Source organism: Tenebrio molitor, chromosome 1 (assembly GCF_963966145.1).
Source record: "Tenebrio molitor chromosome 1, icTenMoli1.1, whole genome shotgun sequence".
In the NCBI taxonomy this organism is placed as follows: Eukaryota; Metazoa; Arthropoda; class Insecta; order Coleoptera; family Tenebrionidae; genus Tenebrio; species Tenebrio molitor.
In genome coordinates, this window is record NC_091046.1 from 5,822,018 (window position 1) to 5,845,551 (window position 23,534).

The 23,534-nt window shown below is 38.0% G+C and overlaps 5 protein-coding genes across 6 annotated transcripts in view; 3 read left to right on the plus strand and 2 right to left on the minus strand.

Moving 5' to 3' along the window:
• Positions 1-75: 75 nt before the first annotated feature.
• viaf (viral IAP-associated factor) lies at positions 76-1,252 on the minus strand. The gene is made up of 5 exons (XM_069062226.1): positions 1,101-1,252; positions 906-1,038; positions 625-853; positions 354-562; positions 76-304 (listed from the first exon to the last, which is right to left on the minus strand). Exons 1-5 carry the CDS (start codon positions 1,104-1,106, stop codon positions 189-191), a joined length of 693 nt encoding a protein of 230 aa, XP_068918327.1. The 5' UTR covers positions 1,107-1,252; the 3' UTR covers positions 76-188.
• Positions 1,253-1,354: 102 nt separating this feature from the next.
• Positions 1,355-2,828, minus strand: LOC138141505 (protein arginine methyltransferase NDUFAF7 homolog, mitochondrial). Its single transcript, XM_069062225.1, has 2 exons — positions 2,004-2,828; positions 1,355-1,953 (listed from the first exon to the last, which is right to left on the minus strand). Exons 1-2 carry the CDS (start codon positions 2,702-2,704, stop codon positions 1,416-1,418), a joined length of 1,239 nt encoding a protein of 412 aa, XP_068918326.1. The 5' UTR covers positions 2,705-2,828; the 3' UTR covers positions 1,355-1,415.
• Positions 2,829-2,955: 127 nt separating this feature from the next.
• l(2)k09022 (HEAT repeat containing 1 homolog l(2)k09022) lies at positions 2,956-10,352 on the plus strand. The gene is made up of 3 exons (XM_069062222.1): positions 2,956-3,105; positions 3,157-4,318; positions 5,408-10,352. The coding sequence occupies exons 2-3, from the start codon at positions 3,165-3,167 to the stop codon at positions 10,275-10,277; spliced, it is 6,024 nt and encodes a 2,007-aa protein (XP_068918323.1). The 5' UTR covers positions 2,956-3,105; positions 3,157-3,164; the 3' UTR covers positions 10,278-10,352.
• Positions 10,353-10,433: 81 nt separating this feature from the next.
• LOC138141507 (motile sperm domain-containing protein 1-like) lies at positions 10,434-11,793 on the plus strand. 2 transcript variants are annotated; one of them, XM_069062229.1, is made up of 4 exons: positions 10,434-10,709; positions 10,758-10,921; positions 10,971-11,104; positions 11,157-11,793. In XM_069062229.1, exons 1-4 carry the CDS (start codon positions 10,577-10,579, stop codon positions 11,347-11,349), a joined length of 624 nt encoding a protein of 207 aa, XP_068918330.1. In that variant the 5' UTR covers positions 10,434-10,576; the 3' UTR covers positions 11,350-11,793. The 2 variants fall into 2 exon arrangements, with proteins under 2 accessions (XP_068918330.1, XP_068918329.1); XM_069062228.1 differs by having other exon boundaries at positions 10,434-10,921.
• Positions 11,794-16,891: 5,098 nt separating this feature from the next.
• The window catches only part of LOC138141508 (glutathione S-transferase-like), a 36,034-nt gene continuing 29,391 nt past the window's right edge, over positions 16,892-23,534 (plus strand). Inside the window, exon 1 of the mRNA XM_069062230.1 lies at positions 16,892-17,043. The gene's annotated coding sequence lies outside the window, so the exon portion shown is untranslated. The remainder of the gene's footprint in view (positions 17,044-23,534) is intronic.

Sequence of the window (23,534 nt, forward strand, 5' to 3'; positions counted from 1 at the left end):
GCTGACGCTTATTACCATTTCTCCGAAATGCCGACACCTCAAACTTCCACAAATAACTACCGAAAAAATGTCCACTTGCGATAATCGATTTTTATTGATTAAAGTTCAACAGGAATAAATAAATTAGTATAAAAACTCTTAAGTACATATTTGCACCGGATATAAAATTTTTGGTTTTTATTGCTTGTCTACCAATCATTGGTACTGGCCAAATCTGCAAACATCTTGTCTTTGATTGCTGGTCTTGGGTCCTCTTTGATGGTCGTCTCAATCGCTCCTGTTTTACCAATCAAAAATTCAAATTCTACAAAAAAAAATTGTACAACTGAAAAGGCTAACTGGTAAACTTGTACCATCTTGTGTTAAATTTGGTCCCCTGAACTCCAATGGTCCAACAATTTGTGTCTTGAGTGCACCCTCAAAATACACAAATATTGTGGGAAGATTCTTGTCAGGGTAGTTTGGTATGCAGGTGGTGGAGATTGACTTGATAAACTTCACTGTTGGGAATTTAGCAGCTAGCTGCTTCATATGTTCATTTATCAAAGCACACAAAGGAATCCTAAAAAATTAAACACACAAATATTTGTTTAATTACAACTTATGCAATGAGAGTCAATCTACCCTTGTCTGTAGAGATGTAGCACAACCCAAATCCCCTCTCCTGCTTTGTTGACTTCTTGAACATAATCCTGTGCTGAAATTTCACCAACTGTACCAAATTTAGCTCTTTCTGATAGTGCTTTCATTTCAGCAATTCTCTTCTGTCTATATTCGAGAAGCACTGCTTCATCTTCAGAATCTTCCAACTCATCTAACTCATCTAGATCTAACTTTGACAATTCTTTACCAGCTGAAACAATCTATGTAGGCCATTCTATATTTAAAATATGAATGTACAATACATGTTGTCTTTTCTTCTATTGTCTGTTCTAACATAGACACTATCTGATCTTCAGTTATTTCCTTTTCTTTCTTAGGAGGGATAATACCTTTGGCCCTGAGAGCATCATTCCACTCTGTGTCTTCATTGGGGTCCTCAATTATCATAAACAATCACTTAAAATGTATTCTTGAAAACACTTAAAAATTGTACAAACCTGCATCTTCGTTGTGTTTTAAAACTACCAAAGAATTTAAACCTGGTTTAAAAGCGATTTAACCGCTACATGTGCCCGATTACTAAAAAGGAAATATCGTGGGCTAGAAGAGATGACACATCTGACTTCCCACATGATGCATCTTCTTATTCACTCGTTCGCACTGGAGTGTTTTGGACTAAAGTGAAATAGCCAATCCGTTGTGTATTCCTGTGGAAATTGTCAAAAAGAAGCGCCAAATTCAAATTTTCCCATTAGGTTATTTGCACTTATTTAATATAAATTAATATATACACTTGAATGGTAATAATAAAATTAGTGGAATCCTACAACTGGGTATTTTTCTAGTATTTTTTCCAAAACCGAAGGTACGAGCGCCAGGAATTTGAAACGCTCCCCCATTTGATCCTTGTCAGTCATCATTCGATATCCATATTTCAATCCTTCCAACTGTTCTGGCTTTGCGTTCGCCTCCAAAGCCTTATATCTATGCTCTATCCCCATTTTCAGTAGAAAATCTCGTTGAGTAATGGGTCCAAAAGCTATAACTCCTCCGGCTTCTGTGGCACATCTCTTCAATTCATTGAAATCTACGTCGGCGGTGAGATCTGCAGTACCCGGTTCTACGAGAGGATCGTGCAATTTATGCTTTTTGAAAGCTCTAAATGTATCTGTTCCAGTCCCGCTGTGGCCGTAGTCGGCGATTAACGCCAAACCACCGTTCATTTCTAGTTTTTCTGAAATCTTTTTGCATAAAATTAGACTTTCAGGGGACACTTCTAAATGTTCGCGCTTTTCTGTAGGTTTGATAAACAGTTTTGATGTAGGAGTCTCATCTCTGGCTACCACATATCTGAAAACAGAGTGCATGTACCTCCCTGAAAAACCAAATTAAAAAACTACCTAAATGAGTGTTCTTTATTTGAATCTACATCAACAAGAACTTCCCTATAACCGTCGTCGGTTTTTTGATACTTGTGTACTGGCAAAGCGTCAAAAAACTCGTGAGCAACCAACAGAGTAAACATGTCTGGAACATCATCAAATTGCCTGTACCACTTCACTGGTATACCCTCATGACTGATCCCTTGCCGATAAATCACAGACGTGGGGTCGACGATATTTTCTGTCTGAATACACAACCGCTTCGCTTGTATATCGCTCAGAACTGGGCTCACTTCGACCAAATGCAAACTCGCGCTCTGCAAAGCTCCAAAATGATCAAATATCCTCAACAAATCTTGACTCAAAGTGCCTCTTCCCGGTCCCAGTTCGACTATCTGGAGTGGTTTCGGCGACCCAACTTTCGACCATTCGTTCAGAAACCAAATAGCAACCATTTCGCCGAACATTTGGTTTAGTTCCGGGGAGGTTATGAAATCGCCCGACTCACCGAATACATCCCTGTGCATGTAGTAGCCCCCGGTGGGGCTTATCAGCACTTCTTTCATGTAATCTGCCACAGTAATGGGCCCCGTTGCTTTGATTCTCGAGTAAATTTGTTTGGACACTTGATGGGGGTCTTTGGTGGTTTGGCCAGTTTTAACGGTGTAGTAAAAGCGAAGGTTTTTGGCAAGAGGCAGCCAAGTTCGTGTACGCAACATTATTGCCGCAATTTGTATTTAATTTTTGGAAATTTAAATCACATAACCTCACTTTTGGCCAGTGTTTGTTGACATCTTTTTGACATCTGACATGTGGTAGTTCTCTTGAGTACGACATATTTACAACCAACTTTGATTAAACAAATTATTATAACAAATATTTTCCACCAAAATATTTACTGATAGAATTATTTTCAGTAGAATCTTGAGAAGCTTTGATATAAATTATGTTGTCTTTTAATCTAGTAGTAGACAATATGTTCCACTTCCAATGTCGATTCTACCTACAAATTATAGGTTATGTTATTATAACCTAACTTTTATGGCGTGTAGTGGTTCATCACGTGTAGTGCAGTTTCTAACACTTTGTTTTAAATTTGCTGACCACGGATAAAATAGAGGTAACAATACAATTCTAACTTGGATTAGTTTTTAATATTGTTATGTTTTAGATTCAAAAATGAGTACGTCACTAGCTGAGCAACTGAAGCGCTTGGCGGTGCCTCAAACCTCCGTATTATTACGGGACAAGAAGAGAGCTTCATTACTCTTTGACCCCAAAGAAGCCGCGGGTCTAAAGCGAGAGACCATTTACCAGATTGGTCTTGATGGTTTGGAAGAATTAATTACTAAAAATCAAGCATTCGAAAAGTTCAAAAAAACACTCTTTTACATAACTTCCAAAAAATTTGAACGTTCAGTAGAGACAACTGAAGCTAACAAGAAGTTGGATAAAAACATAAGACAGTTTTTGCTGCTACTGTCTCCATACTTTTCATTAAGTTGCGCTCATAAAACGTTAGAATGGCTGATCAACAGGTACTCGATACATGAATATAACAGGGAAGACGTGTTAATGATGATATTGCCATATCATGAGTCAAACATTTTTGTCAGAGTGGTCCAACTATTAAAATTCAAAGATAACAATGATAGTTGGTTCTGGTTGAAATCTGTACAAAAGAAAGGCGTTCACTTGACTAAACAAAACCTGTTGAATCACGCAGCCAGCGACGTCTACTTTATCAAATTCGTCTCAAAATTTATTGCTCTGCTCATTAAACAGCACGAGAAACCGTCTCTACTCACAATCGCGTTCAACTTCTACTGCACAGTTTTCACCGGCGCCATTGAATATTCAAAAGAAGTAAATGAGGCGCAGATTTCTCAGATGCTTCCATCTCTCATAAGAGGCTTGAACTCGGACATTCCCGACTACTGTGCCGCTTCGTACGTCATCGTGGGCCGACTCGTCACGAAAACGACTCTGAATGACGTCATCTTGAATAAATTCGTTGAGAAAATATCAGAAGCAAAGGTGGAAACTTTGAAAACTGAAACCGTTCTGATGTTGTTGCTACTGTATCAGTCCCAACCCCATTACCACGACGTTCCAGAAGGGGCTTGCGCAAGCTTGGTGGGAAAGGAGTGGCTACCAAAAGTTTTGCAAGAATTGTGTAATGGAAAGTGTCACGTCACCCCATTTTTACAAGCGCTGGTCAAAAGATGTCTGAATGGGGCGGTGAGTTTGGACAAGGAAGGACACAGAGATTTCATGAAGAAGCTTCTAGAAGCCATCAAGTTTGAAGAATCGTTTGTAGAAACGTTTCTGAGGTGAGTTGAAGAGTAAAAAGTCATTATGAAAATGAGAAGTTTTGTGCACTTTGACAAATATCTGCAGAGGGGGCGCCACTAACGGTACAGTGACAGTGGGACACGGGGATCTGTGTTAATCAAGCATAATTTGCAATATAGACTAACAGATTTGGAATATTTCAAAATGTTATTATACAAGGTTATTATTAATGTGTGTAACGCGGCATCCCATGTTCACATATCAAAGATTTATCAACGCCACAATTTGCACCGAAAATGGATGTGGCAACCCTGTTGAATACGATCTAGGGGAAAATAAAAAGTTAGGTTACAATTTTTAAAATATCCATCCAAAAAAGTTGTTTTGTTCGTCTTTATTTCTTAAAATAATCAAATCAATACACCAAACGGTGAATGAGTTAGCACGATGAATATTTCACCAGTTTTGCACGTGTTTTTATGAAAAACGCGATTTTGTCGAAAAGCTATAATAAGAAGATGTTGAAAACATACCGGTTTTTTCAAATTTTATTCTGCACGAGATACACTTGAAAAACCTCTTGTGGCCCTAACTAACTCAGAAAACCTTAATTAAACAATGGAAACTATAGAAAACTGCAAAGTGACAAGACTGACAAGGTTGAGCTGTCAAATGTCAGATTTACAAATCCAAAATCCAGAAGAGGCGGTAAATCCATACGCCTACTGTAAATCACAGTTAATTACGAAATGTAATAAGCGTTTTTAATAACCCAGTAAAAAGCAAGGGGCTTTTAGATTATGTAAAATAAAAAATTGTCACAAATAATTGACACCGCTCACCCCAGAACAAATTTTGTTTGTTAGATAATCTACCATTTATATTTAATTAATTCAAAACACGAAAACTTGCACTTTGAAAAGTGATAAATAATAAACACTGCAAAGTAACAAATACGAGATGTTAAATGTCAAATTTGGATTATTGTACAGATTAATTTAGAGGAGGCGGCAAATCCATAAGTATACAGCAGTATAGGAGCCAGCTGCCAGCTGCTATGTTGCAAACATTTGTAATTACCATTTAAAAAAGTTACGTTGGTTTATTAAAAACTAATTTCTTTCAAGCTTTTTACTGGATGCCAGCAAGAAGAAGCAGTACCCGGAGCACATCCACAAGTGGTTGACAGAAGTTGTAGAAACTGTAGAACGTCAGTATCCTGAGCAATTCGACAAGGAAGTTTATAAAATACTGTCGTCAACTCAACAAGGGAAGATCAGCAAAAGAAAGCAATCGCTCCAGAGACTTCTCAAAGAAACGATGAGCATCCGGTGCAAGTTTGACGTGATGGACAAACTGTACCATCCGAACGCAGCATACAGAAAGGAAGCACTTCGATACTTGACTAATAACTTGGATTCTTTGAGAGTCCAAGAGAAAGAAATGATCAAGAGCTCGTTCATCGATCGCCTGAACGACGACGACGTCGGAGTGGTCAGCGAGACCCTGAACCTCATCAAAAGCGTTTCCTTCCTAAAAATCGACTCGTTGAAAGACGTCTTGATCGAGTTGGCGTACAAACGTCAACAAGAAATGCAATTTTGGGATCCAGTCTCGACAGAAATCGTATCGATGTTGTGCGCCAACAGCGATCCGAACGATTGGGACACGTTCGTGGCTGTCTTCCAGTATTTACTACCCAATTCTTCGAGCCAATTGACAGCAGCTCGCAAAGTTGCCAGAACACTCTTTGTCAAAAACAATCGCCTACTAAAAACAATCGATTCCAAAACTGACGACTACGAACAGTTTTGCAACAACGCCTTCGACAGTTTGCGGAACGACAACATCGAACTGGTCCAAGATTTCGTCGAAAGCCTCAAGAAAACACCTCCCAAAGACAGATGCGTTCTGAACAAGTACTTGGTAACGGTGATCTTGAGCTGCATTTTGCCCAACAACACCTCCATCGAGTCCAACGTCGTGATCGTTAAGACATTGGTCGAGTTTTTGCAAAGCTGCGAGATCAAGTACGCGAAGGGAAACGCTTTCTTTCAGAGCCACCTCAGCGCGGCTCGATCTGGACAGTTCCACATCGAGGCCTTCCTCTTGTGTGTGAAAAACGTCATTTTGAAAACCAAGAAACCCAAAATCGATTTGAGTCGCGCCGACTTCCACGAGACCAACGACTTCAGCGAGTACTTCACCTCCTTGGCCAACGTTCTGCTGAAGAGTTCCCCCAACCACAAGAAGTACATCCAGTTCTTCGTCAGTTATTTCTGCACGTCGTTGCAGAAGAAACTGGAATTCGTATTGAATTTGGCCGTTTGTGGTAGATGCCAAAATTTGGAATTTCCCATAGAGTGTGTAGATGTAGTCGTCAAGCTGTTGCAATCCAAAGAGAGCAACGATTTGAGCTCGCTCCTCACCAACAGCGACATTCTGCTTCCGTATCTCGTGGCGATGCTTCTCAACAGAAATGAAGAAGTCAGACTGAGAAGCTTCGAGATTGTGGAAGTTTTCGCCAAAGTGAAGGAAGAAGCGTACGGATGCTTTTTCGAAGAATTGTTGGAACAAAAGGAAGAAATAGTTGCGGACAACGATCAGATGCCGCTCATTCTCTTCAATTATCTGTCACCGTCAGTTAAGTGTGACAAGATTTCGACAGATTTGAGAGAGCTTTTGCTCCGAGCAAGCTGCAAAGACAACTATCCTGTCTACGTCAAAGCCAAAATGTTGGAGGCGCTTTCGCACATCAACACTATCGAAATGTTTGAAGAAACTGCTCGAGACTGTTTGGAGTTGTTCCAAACGGATGTGAAGAGTCTGGACGAAGTGAAGTCGTCGATTGTGCTGAGCAATGTGTTGAGGTGCCAAGCGGACGTCGCCAAACAAATTCAATTGAATTCAGTTGTGTGGAGTCTGCTGGAGACTTGCCTCAAGAGGGACGATTTCAGCTTGACCGTCGACGGCAAGGTGGAGTTTTCGACTGTTCTGTTGTTAAAACAGCTCGACAGGGAGTTTTTCACGGAGTTGAGCGAACCAGTCGCGACCAGATTGTTAGATGTGATCGTAGAACTCGCCAGCGTTACCAAAAACTCCGAAGTTCTTCCGGTCGTGAGGCACATCATCAAAGTGATAGATCTGGATGCGAAACTGATCTTGGCGCACTTCGCCGCAATGAGAGACGTCCAGTCTCCCAAACTGGACCCGAACAAGCTGAAACGAAGGATCAGCGTGGTCCCCACGATCGACATTTTGGACACGTTGCAGTGGAAGAAGGGCCAGACGGCCCTCGAGTTTATCCAAGACAAGAAGAAGATAAGAAACATGGAGTGCTTGCTTCCGGTGTTGTTCGAGATACTGAAGAAGTGTCTCGATTTCGACGAGCAAGCCGCTGTTGAATACCCCAAACAGTTGATTCTTTCGTCGATTCTCTATCTAGGAGCGAGGGTTGACAAGAAGGACTTGTCGGAAAACGTGTTCAACATGGAGTTGGTGGTGCAGTGCATCAGAGCGTCGCAGAATCCCCAGACCCACTACCACGCCCTCTTGGTATTGGCGTTCTCGGCGGAGATGTTCCCTTCGCAAGTTTTGCACAATATCATGACGATCTTCACGTTTATGGGGTCGTCAGTGTTGCGCCACGAAGACGCTTACAGTTTCCAGATCATATCCAAGATTATCGACACCATAATACCCATCCTGGTCCGAGACAGTTCCTCCGTGACCATAGCTAGGGTGCTGAGAGTGTTCGTCGACGTCATACTTGACGTGCCAGAGCACCGGCGAATGCCCATATACGGGCATCTCCTGACCCAGATCGGAGTCGACGACAATCTCCACATATTCCTCCTTCTGATCTTCGAATCGCACGTGCTTCACGCAGGAATGAAGAACAAAAACGACGACATGAAGCGGTTGGAGATCGCCGCCGACGTGTGCCGAGAGTTCTCCCCGAAAGTCGTGATCCAGAACTGCATCTACTTGATGAAGTTCTTGAAGGAGTTGCCCGACGAGATCCAGTCGGAGAACGCGACTTCGTCGTTCGACATCCGGTACAAAACTCCCAAACAGTTCAGACATTACAAGTACACTCTGATTACTTTTACGGCGAAGTTGTTGGCGTCGAACGAGTTCGTCATCCAAGTGGCTTCCCTCAAGAGCGAGGAGTTTCTAGAACTGGAGCCACTCTACAAGCAGATGATCATAAACACCTTGACGTACATACAGAGAATATCGAAAGTTGCGGAGCAGAATGCCGCAACTCCACAAGCCAAGTACTGGAAAGTTATATTGCACCTCAGCTACGACATCTTGGACAGCGTCAACGCCCTGCTGACTCCGCAGATGTTCTTGTTGGTGATCAGGGGGTTGATGTCGCACGACTTCACCACCGTAAGGCGACGAAGCTTGGAGATTTTGAACTCCAAGTTGCAAAACACTCCGGCTTTCTTCGCCGATTGCGCAACTTCCGACATCTACTCTCTAGTGCCACCGCTCATCTCGATCATCAAAAACATAGACGAAGCGGAAATAGAAAGCGAAGAACAGATGATCGTTCAGACCGCCCTTCTCTCTTTGAAGCTTTCGGTGAAGCTGCTGATCACGGATTATCCAGAGAAGCTGAGCGAAATCCTGGACTTCATGACCGAACTGATCAAGAGTGGCAAAGCGCAGAACAACGTTTTGGCATCTGTACTTCTGTGTTTGGCCGAGCTTTGTGCCACCTTACGCGCCCATGCCATTTCGAGCTTGCCAAACGTCATGCCAGCGCTATTGAAGATTTTGAAAGTTCAAAAGAGTCAAGAGTCGAATTTGCTTCTGCTGAGTTCAATCACGGCCGTCCAGAAGATCTTCAACACGTTGCCCCTCTTCCTGAGCCCCTATTTGGAGAAGTTGCTGTACGAGTTGTCGATTTTGGCCAGCAGGTGGGGTGACAGCGCCACCGAAGAGCGACTCCAACCGATTGCCAACAAGCTGGCAAGTTTGAGGCAACAAATTGGCGCGTCCATACCTCCCAGAGTATTGATTCCGGTCTTGGGACAAAGCTACAACCGTCTGATCTCGAAGAGCGCTTTCGGAGCGATCAGCTTCTTGATGGATGTCTTGGGGGAGAATCTGAATCGACTCAACGGACCAGAAATCAGCGCCAACCTACCCGAATTGACCAACTTCTTCTTGAACGCTTTGCAGTTCAGAACTGACCAAGAGACTTCGTTCGAAGAGGCCAACGAAGTGGAATCTCAAATCGTCAAAGCTTTGACCAAATTGATCTTGAAGTTGTCCGAAAGCACCTTCAAGCCGTTGTTTTATAAACTATTCGATTGGGCGGCCAGACACGAACGAAAGACCGAAAGGATAATCACATTTTACGCATTGTCGAGCGAAATCGCCGAGTCTTTGAAGAGTCTCTTCGTTCTCTTCGCCGGTCACTTCTTGAACAACGCCGCTCAGATTCTGGACGCCTGCAATGCCACCAAAAACGAGAGTTTGTACTTCGACGACGACAAGAAAAATATTTTGTTGTTGGAAAATGTGTTGAAGACTCTCCACGCCGTCTTCGTCTACGACAATCACAAATTCATCAACAAGGACAGATTTCAGGTGTTGATGCAGCCGCTGGTGGACCAGTTGGAGAACACCCTGAGCGGAATGGAGTGTTTGGAGAGGAGGAATGAAGAGTTGGTCACTCCAACAATTGTGCAGTTTGCAGTGGCCACAGCTGACGATTCGTTGTGGAAACAACTGAATTACCAGATTTTACTCAAAATGAAGCACAACTCGCCCAATATCAGGTTAATCTCGTTGCACTGTTTGAAGGAAACTGTCAAGAAATTGGGAGTTGATTACTTACCGTTGTTGCCAGAGACGATTCCGGTTTTGGCTGAACTACTCGAAGATGAAGAAGAGAATGTGGAGAAAGCGTGCAGAAAGGCGGTACAAGAAATGGAGAAGATTTTAGGGGAGCCGATAGAAAAATATTTTAAAATGTAAAGTGTGTGTGCAAAGTTTTGTATTAAAAAAAGGAAATTGTTAAGAGTTGATTTTTAATATACAACGTCTGTAATACGAATACATTTATTATATTACAAAGTACAAAAACAAATTGAAACGGATTATATAATCATTAAACTAAAGTTAAAGTAAATTTATAATAATTACACCTATATTATGTGGGGAATTTCGTTTTGTTACGTTTTTTCACTAGAAAAAGACTTCTGTATGTCATCAATCATCTGTCAAAATAAAATCTGGTGAAGGCTACAGTGAAATTTAAAATTGTATTACGTATAATGAGCCTAAAAGATCGCACAATTCCCGTTTTTATATACCCTCACGAGTTGACATTTTATGTAGATAATCAGGCGACGCACAAACAGCTGTTGACATTGTACAATCCGTACGACTTTCCAGTAAAATACCAAGGTAAGGACAAAGCAGTTTTTCCCGCAAAACGCAATAAGTTTCGTTCAGTGTATGCCAACACCACGGATAAGTACCTGGTCGTGGACCCCAAAGGCAGCATCGCCGCTCACGCTTATGTGGATCTCTTGATTCGACACATTGCCCCCATCCAGTCAAAATGCCATTCTAGAGATAAGTTTATGATCACAATGCAAGATGCGACAACCAATCATGTGAGTGTACTGTCAATGACAACACTTGTTGTAACATGTTTTGTTAAAGCTGTTAGGCAAGAGATGTGTGCTGGCCACACTTCTACCAGGTGACAGAGACAGTAGCAGCACTGGAGAAGAAAGTACTCACTCTTACAGGACTTGTGAGCCAAATCTCAGTAGAGACAGATCGAGAGGCAATGAGTATGGATATTCATCTCTTTTGTTTCACAAACTAACGTTTTTGTGTTTACAGTACTGAGCCATCGGTTAAAAACTATTTTATCTTATTGTCAGTGGTGTTCATAATTATTCTGTTCTTGCCAACGAAATATGAAGAAGTTGAGGAGACTAGTATACCCTCATATTTACACATAGCACTCCCTGTTAAATTAATTGTTTCCTATATCTTAGGTCTTATCACAATGGCTTTGTTGAGGCCCTGTTGACATATCTAAAAATAACAATTGATAGGAGCAAATGAGTTTTTATAGAATTGCTCATGGGTACTATTTTAAGTTCTATATGTATGTTTTTTTTTTGAGACCTGATTATTTTTGTCAAGTATTATCTGTGTTATTTTTTAAGTCAAGTAGACAAATTTTTATATTAAGTGAATTTGTGCTGCTACTATTTTTTGTGAACATGATCTATAATACCTCTTAAGATTTTTCTGAAAGATTATATTTTTTTAAACTATTTTGTGAAGTTTTAAGCTAATGTGTACAATTTGGAATGTCAAAATGTTGCTCTTGATAGCGAATTTTCTCTAGATAATTGTTACCAAAATTAGGGTGATTAAAACAAATATTTTAGGTTTTGAGGGTGAAATATTTAATTATATATTTTACTACACTATTAAATATTTGTAATAAAACATTTAAAAAGTAAAACTACCTTTTTTGGAAAGGATATTTTTTAGAGTATCTCAAGCTTTTCCCAAGGATGAAAGACAGTACAGGGTGTTACTATAAAACACAACAGAAGTAATATTTATTTGAGCAGGAAGAAAAAAAGATAGGTAGGTGAAAGAAGTTAGTTATTATAAAAGAAAATGAAAAAATAAGTAGGTACTTAAGTGTTGGTAAAATATAATGTGGCTTGTTTGAAAATATATTTCCTGTGTTTAAAGACTAATAAAAATATTGTATTATTTCAGTTATGAGCGAATGCAAATAATTAAATGAAAACTTATATAAGTATATAAAAAAGAATTTGTTGCGAAAGTTATATAAAATGACAAAGAGTAGATATTTAGAATTAAAAAAGCTTGTGTTAAATGATATAACTACAATAAAAAATGAATAATGGGGAATGGAAAAAAGAATGACAAACAAAAGAACTGAAGAAATCTGACATGTATCGACAATTCTCAAGATACAAACATTATTTTTTAAAAAATTGAATTTTTTATAGAAACGAGTAGGTATTAATTTGTCAATTTATCAGTTAATTGTAGTAATTCGGGGCAAACATGTTGAATGTCCAACAAATTTTTCTACATAACCTGCTGGTTTTGATTTCCGGAAATTCACCACCTGGACTGTCGAATTCTTTTTGCTACAGCAAAAGTCCTTTTAGCTTTTGTGGTAGCGAAAAGGAAGGAGACAGTTCAGAAGGTTAAGCATTTTATGTTTGACATTTAAAAAATTTACATTTTATTTAAAATTTTACAAATCAAGACTGTATCTTGCCGGTAACTAAGGCAACAAAGCGGTGACAAGTGAGACTCAACAAATAAACAACGCCATTACTGATCATAGTGTTGTGTCGATTTTTTTCAAAAAATTATGTTAAAAAGGCGTAAACGGTGCCATCCCGGTTTTCTAAGAAGTCAAACGATGAAACTGACAAAGCAATCGAAGGTATGACCATTCTAAATTCTATGCGTTCCAAGAATTATGTGTGAAAACTGAAAACAGTATAATCAGTAAATTTGTGAAAAGGGGGGGCTATATTTTATTGTAATTCCTTTAATTAATAAATTTCTTGACCTGTTTTATAAAATTCTGCGAAATCCAGATTGAATTGGTGGATAAAATCCAATGTTTACCCTTTTGGGGTGACGTCATTACCCATATAACGTGTGTTCAAAACAAATGTGGGCAAGTGACCTTTTCATTAACTAGGTACTGTGGAAATCGGTTTAAGGTGTCAAATTGACAAGGGCATAAAATAAGGAATACCTAATATAATAATAAATAAATGCATCGCAAGGAGGTGCATCGCCTTTTTTTTATTCTATCTCCGTCGTTTCAATAAAGAGAAAGCGAGAAAGGAAATCATGACGTCATCCCAAGGGGGTAAAAGAAAATGGACGATAGTCAAAAATGCTCAAATTAAAATTGGTGCAACTACATAAAATGTAATTTTTAAAAATATGTAACTGTATTGACTCTAATTAAACATTCTTAACTGATATGTTAAGGAATATTTATAACAAACATCAAGAGATTGGTTTCATGCAGAATTTAAATTTGTTACATTAAATATTAAATCTTCTGCATCGACTTCTGTCGGCTATTTGAATTAGTATTGTAAATATTGACCGGTGCAAGCTCTCCCGTTCTTTGAAGTTTATGTAAACTATGCGAAACAACAAATTTACTGATCAACTAAAATGAGCAATGCATCATCCACTTAACTACAAACTTGTAATAATTTCCCGGTAGATAGATGTTCTTTGACCGAGTCTCCTAGCTCATAAACGATGCAACAAAGTCTTTGCACAAAGAGAACCTCTGTTTAGACAATAGGTGCTTCAAAACTAAATGAAAAGCATAATAAAATGCTGACTGCAAATATTTTTTCTACTACCTCAAAAGCTTTTCTGGTTGAAAGTATGGTACCTATTTTAAAATTCGTTAAAAATCACATTTTATTAATGTTAAATGAGGCAACTGAAGAAGGTAAAATAAATTGTTACTCTTGATATTATAATGGCAACTGTGCTTACTCTGATGTTCTAATTTTGAGGGAGTTTAATTTAAATTTTTGGGCTTTTTCTTCTAAAAGAAAAAGAAGGTAGTACTAAAATAATATCTATATGTAAAGTATCATTTCTTCTCTCAATTAGGCACCTCTTTTTTCCAACAAACTAGTTTGGAAACTGAGATAATTTTTTTATGTGCAGTCGCGGCAATAAATATTGGTCGTCAATGTCATTCTTTGTCGCACTGAAAAGTGCTCCAAATTTTGAAATGACATTGACGACGAAAATGTATTGGAGGCGACTGCTCTAATGTTGTCTGTAAACAAAATACATTTTTGCGTAATACTAATTGTAAGTAATTAAAAGCAATAAAGTAAGTTTATTTTTAGTAGTGGTAAATAGTACTTAAGTTGATCAAGAGCTGCAGCACTAACAATACTCTAATTGTTGAATACTCTCGTCCTTTTCTCTCAATTTTCCTTCAGCAGATGATCAGCATAATCATAATCCGGTAGATTTGTTTATTAAAAAAACTTCTGAGCAGTCTAGACCAGTAATTAAATCAGTCAAGTTTAATTTTTATCAGAACAATTTAATTTATATTCCTGGCTGCTGTATTTCCTCTTAATTTAATCGCAATATGAAAATAAATCAAGAAAAACTCAAATATTCCATTATTAATGCAAATCCTTCAAATTCTCGATTTTTATTTTACCCTATTATCCTTGCCCGAAATTAAATTCCACCATTGACGTTACCACAAGATTCTTATGTATAATACATCACGTCTACTTACTGTTCGCTTGATTAAACATTTAATTTAGCTTAACTCGCTGTTGATCGCATATTTTAATTATCTGATAAACGTTACCTCAAAAAGATTAGTTAATATCGAATGTCTATCATCGTTTGAACAGACCATTCAAATCAAGTATCAAACAAAGTTTATCGAGGCGATATTCCTTCCATTGTGTACAAATTCAATGCAGTTTGGATTTATATGGAAATACAGTGTTATGCAAATTATCCTTCTTGATTGTGTTACCAACTTGGTTCGCTGATAATGAATTTAATTTTAGAACAAGTTTGCGTGTTTGTTCGCCGTGCCGGTACGTTTTTATTTTCGGTCAAATCAAGATGGGAGAGAACTCAATGGTTTTCACGGCTGGAAATAAATCGCAGGGTTGGGGGTGGATTCGTCTAAATTAAATTATGTCTTCGATGACCGTTAAGTCGAAATAAATAACAACAGGATTTCGTGCGCTCCCACACTGCGGTAATGGGGTGCGAAAACGTAACACATGATTAAATTCCGACGAAAAAATAAGATTTACTTGATCGAGTCGATTTATTGATACGTTTGGACTTGCTTGATTAGTCAACAGGACACAATTTTAGTTCAGACGAAAATGATTTCAACTTCAAAATTTGTGCAAAACACGCCATTACGATCGCATGTTCGGCATGCAATAATTATCATTTTAACGAGCACGTTTATGAAATAAACAAGTTATGTTATATGAGTGGGAGCGATTTTAATGAGCAGATAATTAATTCGTCCCGTTGTATTTTGCATTTCTGACTGAAACTTAATTTGTAGCTTTGGGGATGTGTTAATGAACTTCGGTTAGTACAAAATTGTAGCGGAAACGTCTTCCGAATAAGCCCGGCGTGATATTTATGATTTGATTTCGTCTTCATTATCTCGGCAAATAATTAATTCAACAAAATTGGAAGTGAATTAAGTCCGCGTCGAAATTAACACCTACCCACAGCTGCCCCACAAAGCGAAATCAATTACTATTTTGAAAAGTTTATTTTTCCACAATAAACTTAATTTCCTGTTTGGAAGCGAACGATAGAGTGGCTTTCAAGTTCTTCTGTAAAATTAGCCGGCGGCATTTCGAATCACGTTTTTCAGCGATGAATGAGATGCCGCGGTCAACCGATCCATTATCAATAAATAAACCCATTTTCGGGAAACACCGGATTGATTTATAAAAATGGCGATCTTTGCCCGAAGGGCGTGTTGCCAACAAAAATCGGCACAATTTTGAGAGGCTTAGGTGCAGACGTGAAAATCTTGTTTATAGAACGTGATTTTTTTTTACTCACTTTGTTTACATTATGTGTTTTTTATACTACCGCAGCCCTTGCGTATTGTTGTCCCAAACGATAAATCGCATTTTCTGTTGTTATTGATTTACAATGTTTGGTGAATTTTTCTTTTTTTAAATTTAATTAAAAACTAAGCATTTAGTGTAATTTATAGTTAATCTGAAAATGATAGTTATTTGTATATCAAGGCTGCGAAATCATTCTTTAACGTACCGAGAGAAAAATTGTCGCCGAGGCCGTTTGCGGCCGAGGCAAGACAATCTCGAGGATGTTACATGGAAACACTGATTTATATCAAATATTAAAAAGACATTTACTTTAACGGCTGTCGTTAGAAGTAGCGGCTGCGAAATTGGGTTTCGCGGCCTGTTTTAAGTACGCGAAAAACTCGTTTCGCGTACGATTGCACAAAAACATGATTTAGAAAATATTTGTGTGATAAAATTTACATTTAGTTTTGAGTTTTCACTCTAAGAAACTCTGAAAAACAATCTCTAGCAGTTTCCTTGAAAAATAAATGATGAATTATTTATTAATATTTAATTAAGGGTTGTCAAAGCTGTGGTAGATAATTATCGCCTTTTAAATGCTTTAGATATGTCGCACGTAGGTAGAGTATTGCTTGAATAAAATGTATAAAATATCGCAACAGAGAGTAGGATGGGGCCTAGTACTACACCTTGAGCAAACTGAAAAATAATTAAACGCAATCACGAGTCCTAACCTTTGATCGACTTGTTGTCATATTGGAAACATTTCAGCCTTGCACAGAGAAAGAATAGTCGATAATATCGATGAAATGTTTCCGTGCAAGTTCACGAATTCGTTCGTTATCTGGTTCCGCCAACGGCGAGTTTTCTATGAAGTTGCAACGTCGCAACTCTTCGCGTTCCGTTTCAGTCCCGTGCACCCACCTTCCATACTTCCTGCGCCGCCGAGCGCCGCTTCAGCCGCCGCTTCAGCGACAGTCTCAGGTTTTCAGCGAGGCAGCGCGCAGCCCCTGAAAGTCGCGTTTCAGCCGTGAAGTTCACGATCGTAAACAACTCTTCGACCGTTTACACAAGACCCGGTCGAGGTGCTTCGTCCGAATTAGGTGAGTACGAGCCTGCAGGCCAGCTATTTACGGGCTTTCGAGGGTCGTCCTTAAGATATTCATGCGAAAGGATAGATAATGTTTACATTCCATTACGGCTCGGCTGCGACTCCGGCCCCGGCCATTATATCGGAATGTATTTTTTCCATGGCGTTTTTCCCACCAAATCTAATTCAACAGCTCGGATTGCTCCGTTTTTACGCGGAAATTGCATCTCCAATTAATGCCGATGGCGAGAAAGTCCTAATTGAGGAGGGCGTCGCGAAGGACTTTCGACCGTAAATCTGATTTTAAACTGTTTATTCGGGACAGAAAAAGCGGCTTGTTTACAGGATGCTTTATGGATTTGTTTTGTTTGAGAATAGACAAAAAATAATAGGCGTGCGATGAGAGACGGCTTTGTTTGAATTTTTGTTTGTTCGTGGAAAATGAGAAAATGCGGAAAATGACGCGTCAGGGGACAATGCTCACCTGAAATTTTAATCATTCTAATACGACCGTAGGAAACACAACTCTTAGTATCATTCTTTTATTGCATTTCTCTCCCTAATGGAGATTAAAAACGAGTCTGGTATCCCATCAGACAATAAACTTGAAAGATATTATCTCCATGAAAATATCCCCGCATAAATTATAATTCTAACGGATGAGACGCCACAGCGAAAGATATTATTGTTTTGTTATTTTTATCGCTGAAAAGCTTAATCCGATGTTTTTCAATTTTGGTGGATGCGCCAGGATATTTTATTCCCAACAATAAAAAATTAAATCCAGTTCTAAATATAAAACTTCAATTTAAATGAGTTTTTCACTTGTTTATAGCTATCTTAATAGCGAAATTCTTGTTTTAATTTTGGTGGATGCGCCGGGATATCATTTACAATTTTTTGTCCCTTAAAAATTTAATTTTAATAGCACCGATTATTTAAATTCTAAACAAAGCAACAAGAAATTTTTCAAGCTTCAGCAATCTGAAGATGCCAAACAATTTGCCAAAAAGCCAAATTAAGACGATTCCAGTTTCAGAAATTCGGTGTGAATTCGCAAATTTGCATGTATTTGCACCACAGACAGGTCTGCACAATCAGGAACATAAATAACAGATATCCCGTTGGACTGTTGGGACAGAAACACGCATACTAAATATACATTACCAACTAGATGAGAAAGTGAGGTCTCGCGGGTCTCACAAATAAAAGCTTGAATTTTTTCCGGTTGTGGCATTTGACACTTCTGAATAATTAATCCGTCGTAAATATTGACCAATCAATGCGAGGCTGGACGTATTTAGACATAAGAAATTATTCTGGTGGAAGTTTAATTCAACATTTTAATAAAAGTGTGTCGTTTCCCAATTTCGAACCTGCTGAAAGAATCGGTTTTTCAGGTCACGTAATTTTGTTTAAGCTGTCGACTAACCGGAAATTGGGAACATTGTGCAATATTGCAAAATAAAAAGGACGAAATTTGAGGGAAGTCAGGCTTTGTAGATCAATTGGGTTGAAACATGTGCAGAGTGTCTCGAAATTCACCGAACAACTTTGTACTTTGTTAGTTAATGTTAGAGGATCATTAGAAAAATGTTTAAAAAATTCCATCTCTTTCAGTTTCGAAGTCATGAAAACCCAAAAGTTACACTTCAGACGTCATTTAATTTGATTATCGGAAAATATTTACACACAAATTTTAAGGATTACAGTCCTGTTTACAGTTACTTACTGTGCCATTTGCAGCATTTCCAAGAAATAACTTTGTGTCAAATTTACCTCAAACAACATCGTCACTTATAATTTTTTTAAACGTATTTACATTAAATTTAAATGTACTTATAAGCAATTTTTTCATTCGAATGAATCAAAATTATAATTGCTTGCGATGTACCACGTCATTGTGATTGCCAGAAAAAAACTTGTTCTCAACATCGTTCTGTTCATTTCAATATTTACATTAATTTCCTTTATCCTTTTGCATTTTAAATTTTTACAGTAATCGATATTTATTATTTATACAACCCACAATACATTTGCAAAGTTAACGTGGATATTTGTTTTTTTTAACTTAAAAAACATAAAACCTGGTTAGCTGTGCAGTTTCGTAAATTTTGACATAAACGTCATTCCCTTGGTTAAATGAAATTGTGAAAAAAAACGAAGAGTTTTTGGCATTTTTGTTAAATTCACCATAAATCAGGATCATGTCTGTTTTCTCATCGTTCGAATGCATTTTAATTGACGTATTTTAACTTTTTCGTAAATGTCAGCTATGACAAATAAAATTATTGGAAGTAAAGCCATCATGGATACATAATTTCATTTTAAAACAATACTACAAGATTATTCACATACGATGACGAGCCTGACCAGGGAAAAATGCAACCCAAAATTCAATTTATAAAGCTCCCTCGATCCCTATTACATTATCATAATGCACATAAAACATAGCTTTTAACGTCAGCCTCATAAATGTCAAGTTCTGACAGAAAAATACCTGTCTTAACAAAGTATGATTTAATAACAATAATAAGCAATTAAAATTGCAAAAGTAATGGGTTAATAGGATCATGTCGGTTCTGCTATCGTTCGAAAACATTTTTAAATACTAAATATTAACGAAAAATGCAGTGACAGATATACCTTTCAAACTTACAGAATACTTTTTTTTCCAAAACACAATGAATGCTTTGCAAAATGTATTTTGGGTTGCATTTTTACCTGGCCAGGCTCGTCATCTTTGGAAATGTATTGTGGGTTGCATTTTCAATTCCGCTAGGCTCATTATCACTCGTGAAATACCCTGTACACTTGTTTGTGATTTGTTCGAGTTTTGTGATTGTAGAACAAAATTTCACGAGCGGTTGAATTGTGTTGGGCAGAACAATGCGCGTCCTCACACGGCTACAGTTGTGTAAAAAGGAACCCATGCATATTCAGTAGTACTAATTTTTTCAAAAGAACAGCCAAGACTTTGTATAGATCTCAGTAAAATCATCCTTGTAGAATATTCCCATCCAGTTGGAGCTTGTTAAATTGCTTTTACAATTCGAGCTCGTGCTAAATTAGTAGAAACGCAAGTTACACTTGTTGATGGTCGCAGATATTGCAGTAATTTTTTCTCCAGTGGAGTGTCTCAACCCTCATCAAAGAAATTTTTCGTGGGACGTTTAATCCACCAATTTGTAGCTGCCCTCATGCTATTTATAGCACCTAAATGGAAAGGTACAGGCTGGGGACGACATCGAGGGAGTAAAACAAGAAATGAAAGGGACAGAGCACGATTCTCTTTTCAAATCGGTAATTGCAACCGTTGTCTGCATTGTTCTTCGAGAGTTTAATGTACGTCGAGTAAAATTTCGATTAATTCCGATTCGAAGAGTGTTTAGGAGCTTCACTTGACGCTTTCACATCCATTATACAACATCTGACTGTTGAAGTGCGGATTTTGGGATATCCACACTTTGAATGCATCAAAATGAGCTGAAATTTTTCGCGCATAATCCGCTTAGTATAATAATCAGCTTCGCACGTAGCCCCGGAATTTCACCCGGAGTAGGGAACAATTCCGGTGTAATTAATCTTCATTTAAGTGTGTTGGACGCGGATCTTTGGAATTTGTCTCTCAGGCGCAAATCCATTTCCTGCTGAAATTTTTGGTTGAAAGCGACTCTTTCACGGTGGAATCGGAAAAAGGAATTGCATTAAACCGTCGATTTCACGGAAGGTTACTTTTCCAGCCTTCAAACGTATTTCAGAGAGGGACACAATGGTAACGAGACTTAATTAACAACGAAAAAAGTTAATTAGGCAAGATTCGAGGCTTCGTTTCTTTCCGCTTCGAAAAAATAAGTTTTTCGTATTGTTTTCGTTAATTAAGAGTTTGTGCTTTTTGAGTGTACATAATTATTAATTTTCTTCCGAATGTAGTCAGGTTTTACAAGTTTCGATATTTTACATCAGACGTTGTTCCATTTTCGTTGTAATTAACGACAGCGTTTGTAACTCTGAATAATTTCCAACATTTCTATTATGATGGTAGAGTGAACACGAATGACACATCTAGCCCTCATTCGCTCCTCTATTACTAGACGCGTTGCTATTGGTTAAACTTTTGCTAAGTTATGTTGGTTGCCTCTACCTGAAATTGCTTTTATGATAGGTTACATTCGAGGTGAACTTGTGTTTCTATTATAGTTTTGGAATGTCTCATGCGCAACCATTATGAAACGGTAAAGTTTGCCGTTATTGTGTAAATTTAATTTTAAATTAAAACAATAGTTTCCACTTTGTACAACTTAATTAAATAGAACTAACCGAGCTGTAACTAAAAATTTAATTCGAACGACCTGTCTCTCGCTAATAATCCTCAAATCAGCACTTCCAGATAACTGTCAGAGCTGGTCACTGACAAGGAATAAATTGCTAGCGAAGTACACATACTAATCCTTCAAAGTTTAGGGTTTTGATTGACAGAAACTGCTAGATGCAAGAGCTGTGAGGTATTTACTTTATCTGCTCATCATCGGATACAGTTTCAACTGGAATGAACTTCAGAAGTAATTTAAACTTTCAAGTTCGATGCAATAAAGATTAAAAATTAAAAAAGAAATATTCCAATAAGATTATATCAAGTTAAAAATTCAAATTGTAATAAGATATGAAATGGTGATGTAATTTAAAAAGAAACTTTTCCAATATTTGTAAGAAACACCACGGTAATAGTTTTTTTGTTAATGTGGAGAAAATACAGGTTATTATAAATGATTGTTTCATCGCAGTTGGCGTTGAAAAGCCACACAAATTTTGGATGTGCCGCCAGCCTCGCAACGTTAGACAAACTATACTTGGGCCAACCAACAGATATAGTAATAAAAAAAAGGGGATGTGGCCTAGTTGCGTAGAACGATATACGCCGAAGCCTGTTTCACAATGAAGCAGGTTCTTTGCCATTTGTCATTCTTATAAGTCTTGAAAAAAACTATTTTGTAATACAAATCGAAAAATGCCAAGGAAAACAAACAAACATAAACACGTGGTCAAACTCGCGAAGCGAGGTTAAAACAAATGAGATGCCGGATGCCGTCAAGTAATTTTTGTGGATGCACATCAGGCTTTCGAAAATCTGCGCACATTTTGAATAAGCCAATTGGAAGCTGCTATTTAAAATACGCGGGCACTAGGGGGCGGTTTTATTACTACATATATCTGTTGGTTGGCCCAAGTATAGTAGACAGATTTCCACTACCGCCAGTATCGCCACCTATCGGCGATACTAGTCTCACTCATGTTATGAGGCTTGCGGCACATTCAACTACGTCACCAACGCCAACTGCGATGGGACAATCATTTCTAGTAACCCTGTAGATAGTGTAGATCACTACACTAGATGTTGTCAAATCAAGAATGTTCGAATAATTGTTTGGTTACGAACAGGTTGGCCAACCTTACGGGTCTCACCTTTTCGGTTTGAGTTAGTTAACTAGACGATATTAACAACGTGATGATGACGATGTTTTACTGTTTACTAATCAGTGTTAAATTATTAATATTAATAGTTTGCAAACAAACATTTCTCACCACCTGTCACACTATCCAGCCTAGAGATATTAGTGTGGAAATTAACCATAACATAAATAAGTAAGGCACCGTAAACATAAATTTTAGGTACAACTTGCCCCAGGATATGTTTTTTGCTCCAAGTATAATAATACTTGCAGATAAGACAATCCATCATATAGATGATCAAGAATGCATATTCAGGAAAGAGGTATAATGAGAATTTATATTTTGGTGAAAATGCTTCTACTTAATATTTATTTAGACAATGGGGAACATTTCATTTTACTATGTAGTTCGTTCTAATCAAACGAAAGGAAAACGAGCAAACAGATAATCAAGATTGTGTTAATAGAACATCTAAAACAGTTACTGCTTGCCAAAATAGCGGCATTTATTACTTGATCCATTGTACCGTATGATAAAGCTGCCACCTTAGCATCAAAGGTCACTCCTAAATATTATACATTATCAAACTGTAATGCTTCCGGTAAGAATAATTATTTATGCAACATGCTACTATTTTTTTAGAAGTGGGAAATCTGCACACACGAGCGCAGCAACTATTGTTGTAATGCGTGCGTAAGAAACTGTCATATACACAAGTTGCCTACAGATTTTTTGGTATCTCTAAAATAAAATTATTCATAAACTATTGGTGAGGATGCAAAGTGATTCCTTCTTGACAAACCCGTTAACCATTTCTGTGTTAATTCGTGAAGCTCAAGCTGTGGAGCAATTTTTTACAGCAGTGATGAGCATTGCACTAATTTTCCACTATTTTTAAACATTTAATACTCGAGATATTTTTAGATCTGAACCAAACTCGACGTGGTGTTTGAAGGTGAAGAGTTCTGATTAAAAAGTTTTCGGGCGGAACAATCGGAAGCTTTGTTGTGCTTTTAATAGTAGTAGGAAGCGTAAAAGGTTCAATCTCAGAAT

Coding starts and splice junctions, on each gene's coding strand:
- LOC138141505 (XM_069062225.1), bottom strand. CDS start 2,704: ATGTTGCGTACACGAACTTGGCTGCCTCTTGCCAAAAACCTTCGCTTT. Junction 1,954..2,003: donor AATAAAGAACACTCATTTAG/GTAGTTTTTTAA, acceptor CTCTGTTTTCAG/ATATGTGGTAGCCAGAGATG.
- viaf (XM_069062226.1), bottom strand. Junction 563..624: donor CTACATCTCTACAGACAAGG/GTAGATTGACTC, acceptor TTAATTTTTTAG/GATTCCTTTGTGTGCTTTGA. Junction 305..353: donor ACCAAATTTAACACAAGATG/GTACAAGTTTAC, acceptor TTTTTTTTGTAG/AATTTGAATTTTTGATTGGT.
- LOC138141507 (XM_069062228.1), top strand. CDS start 10,577: ATGAGCCTAAAAGATCGCACAATTCCCGTTTTTATATACCCTCACGAG. Junction 10,922..10,970: donor AAGATGCGACAACCAATCAT/GTGAGTGTACTG, acceptor GTTTTGTTAAAG/CTGTTAGGCAAGAGATGTGT. Junction 11,105..11,156: donor GACAGATCGAGAGGCAATGA/GTATGGATATTC, acceptor TTGTGTTTACAG/TACTGAGCCATCGGTTAAAA.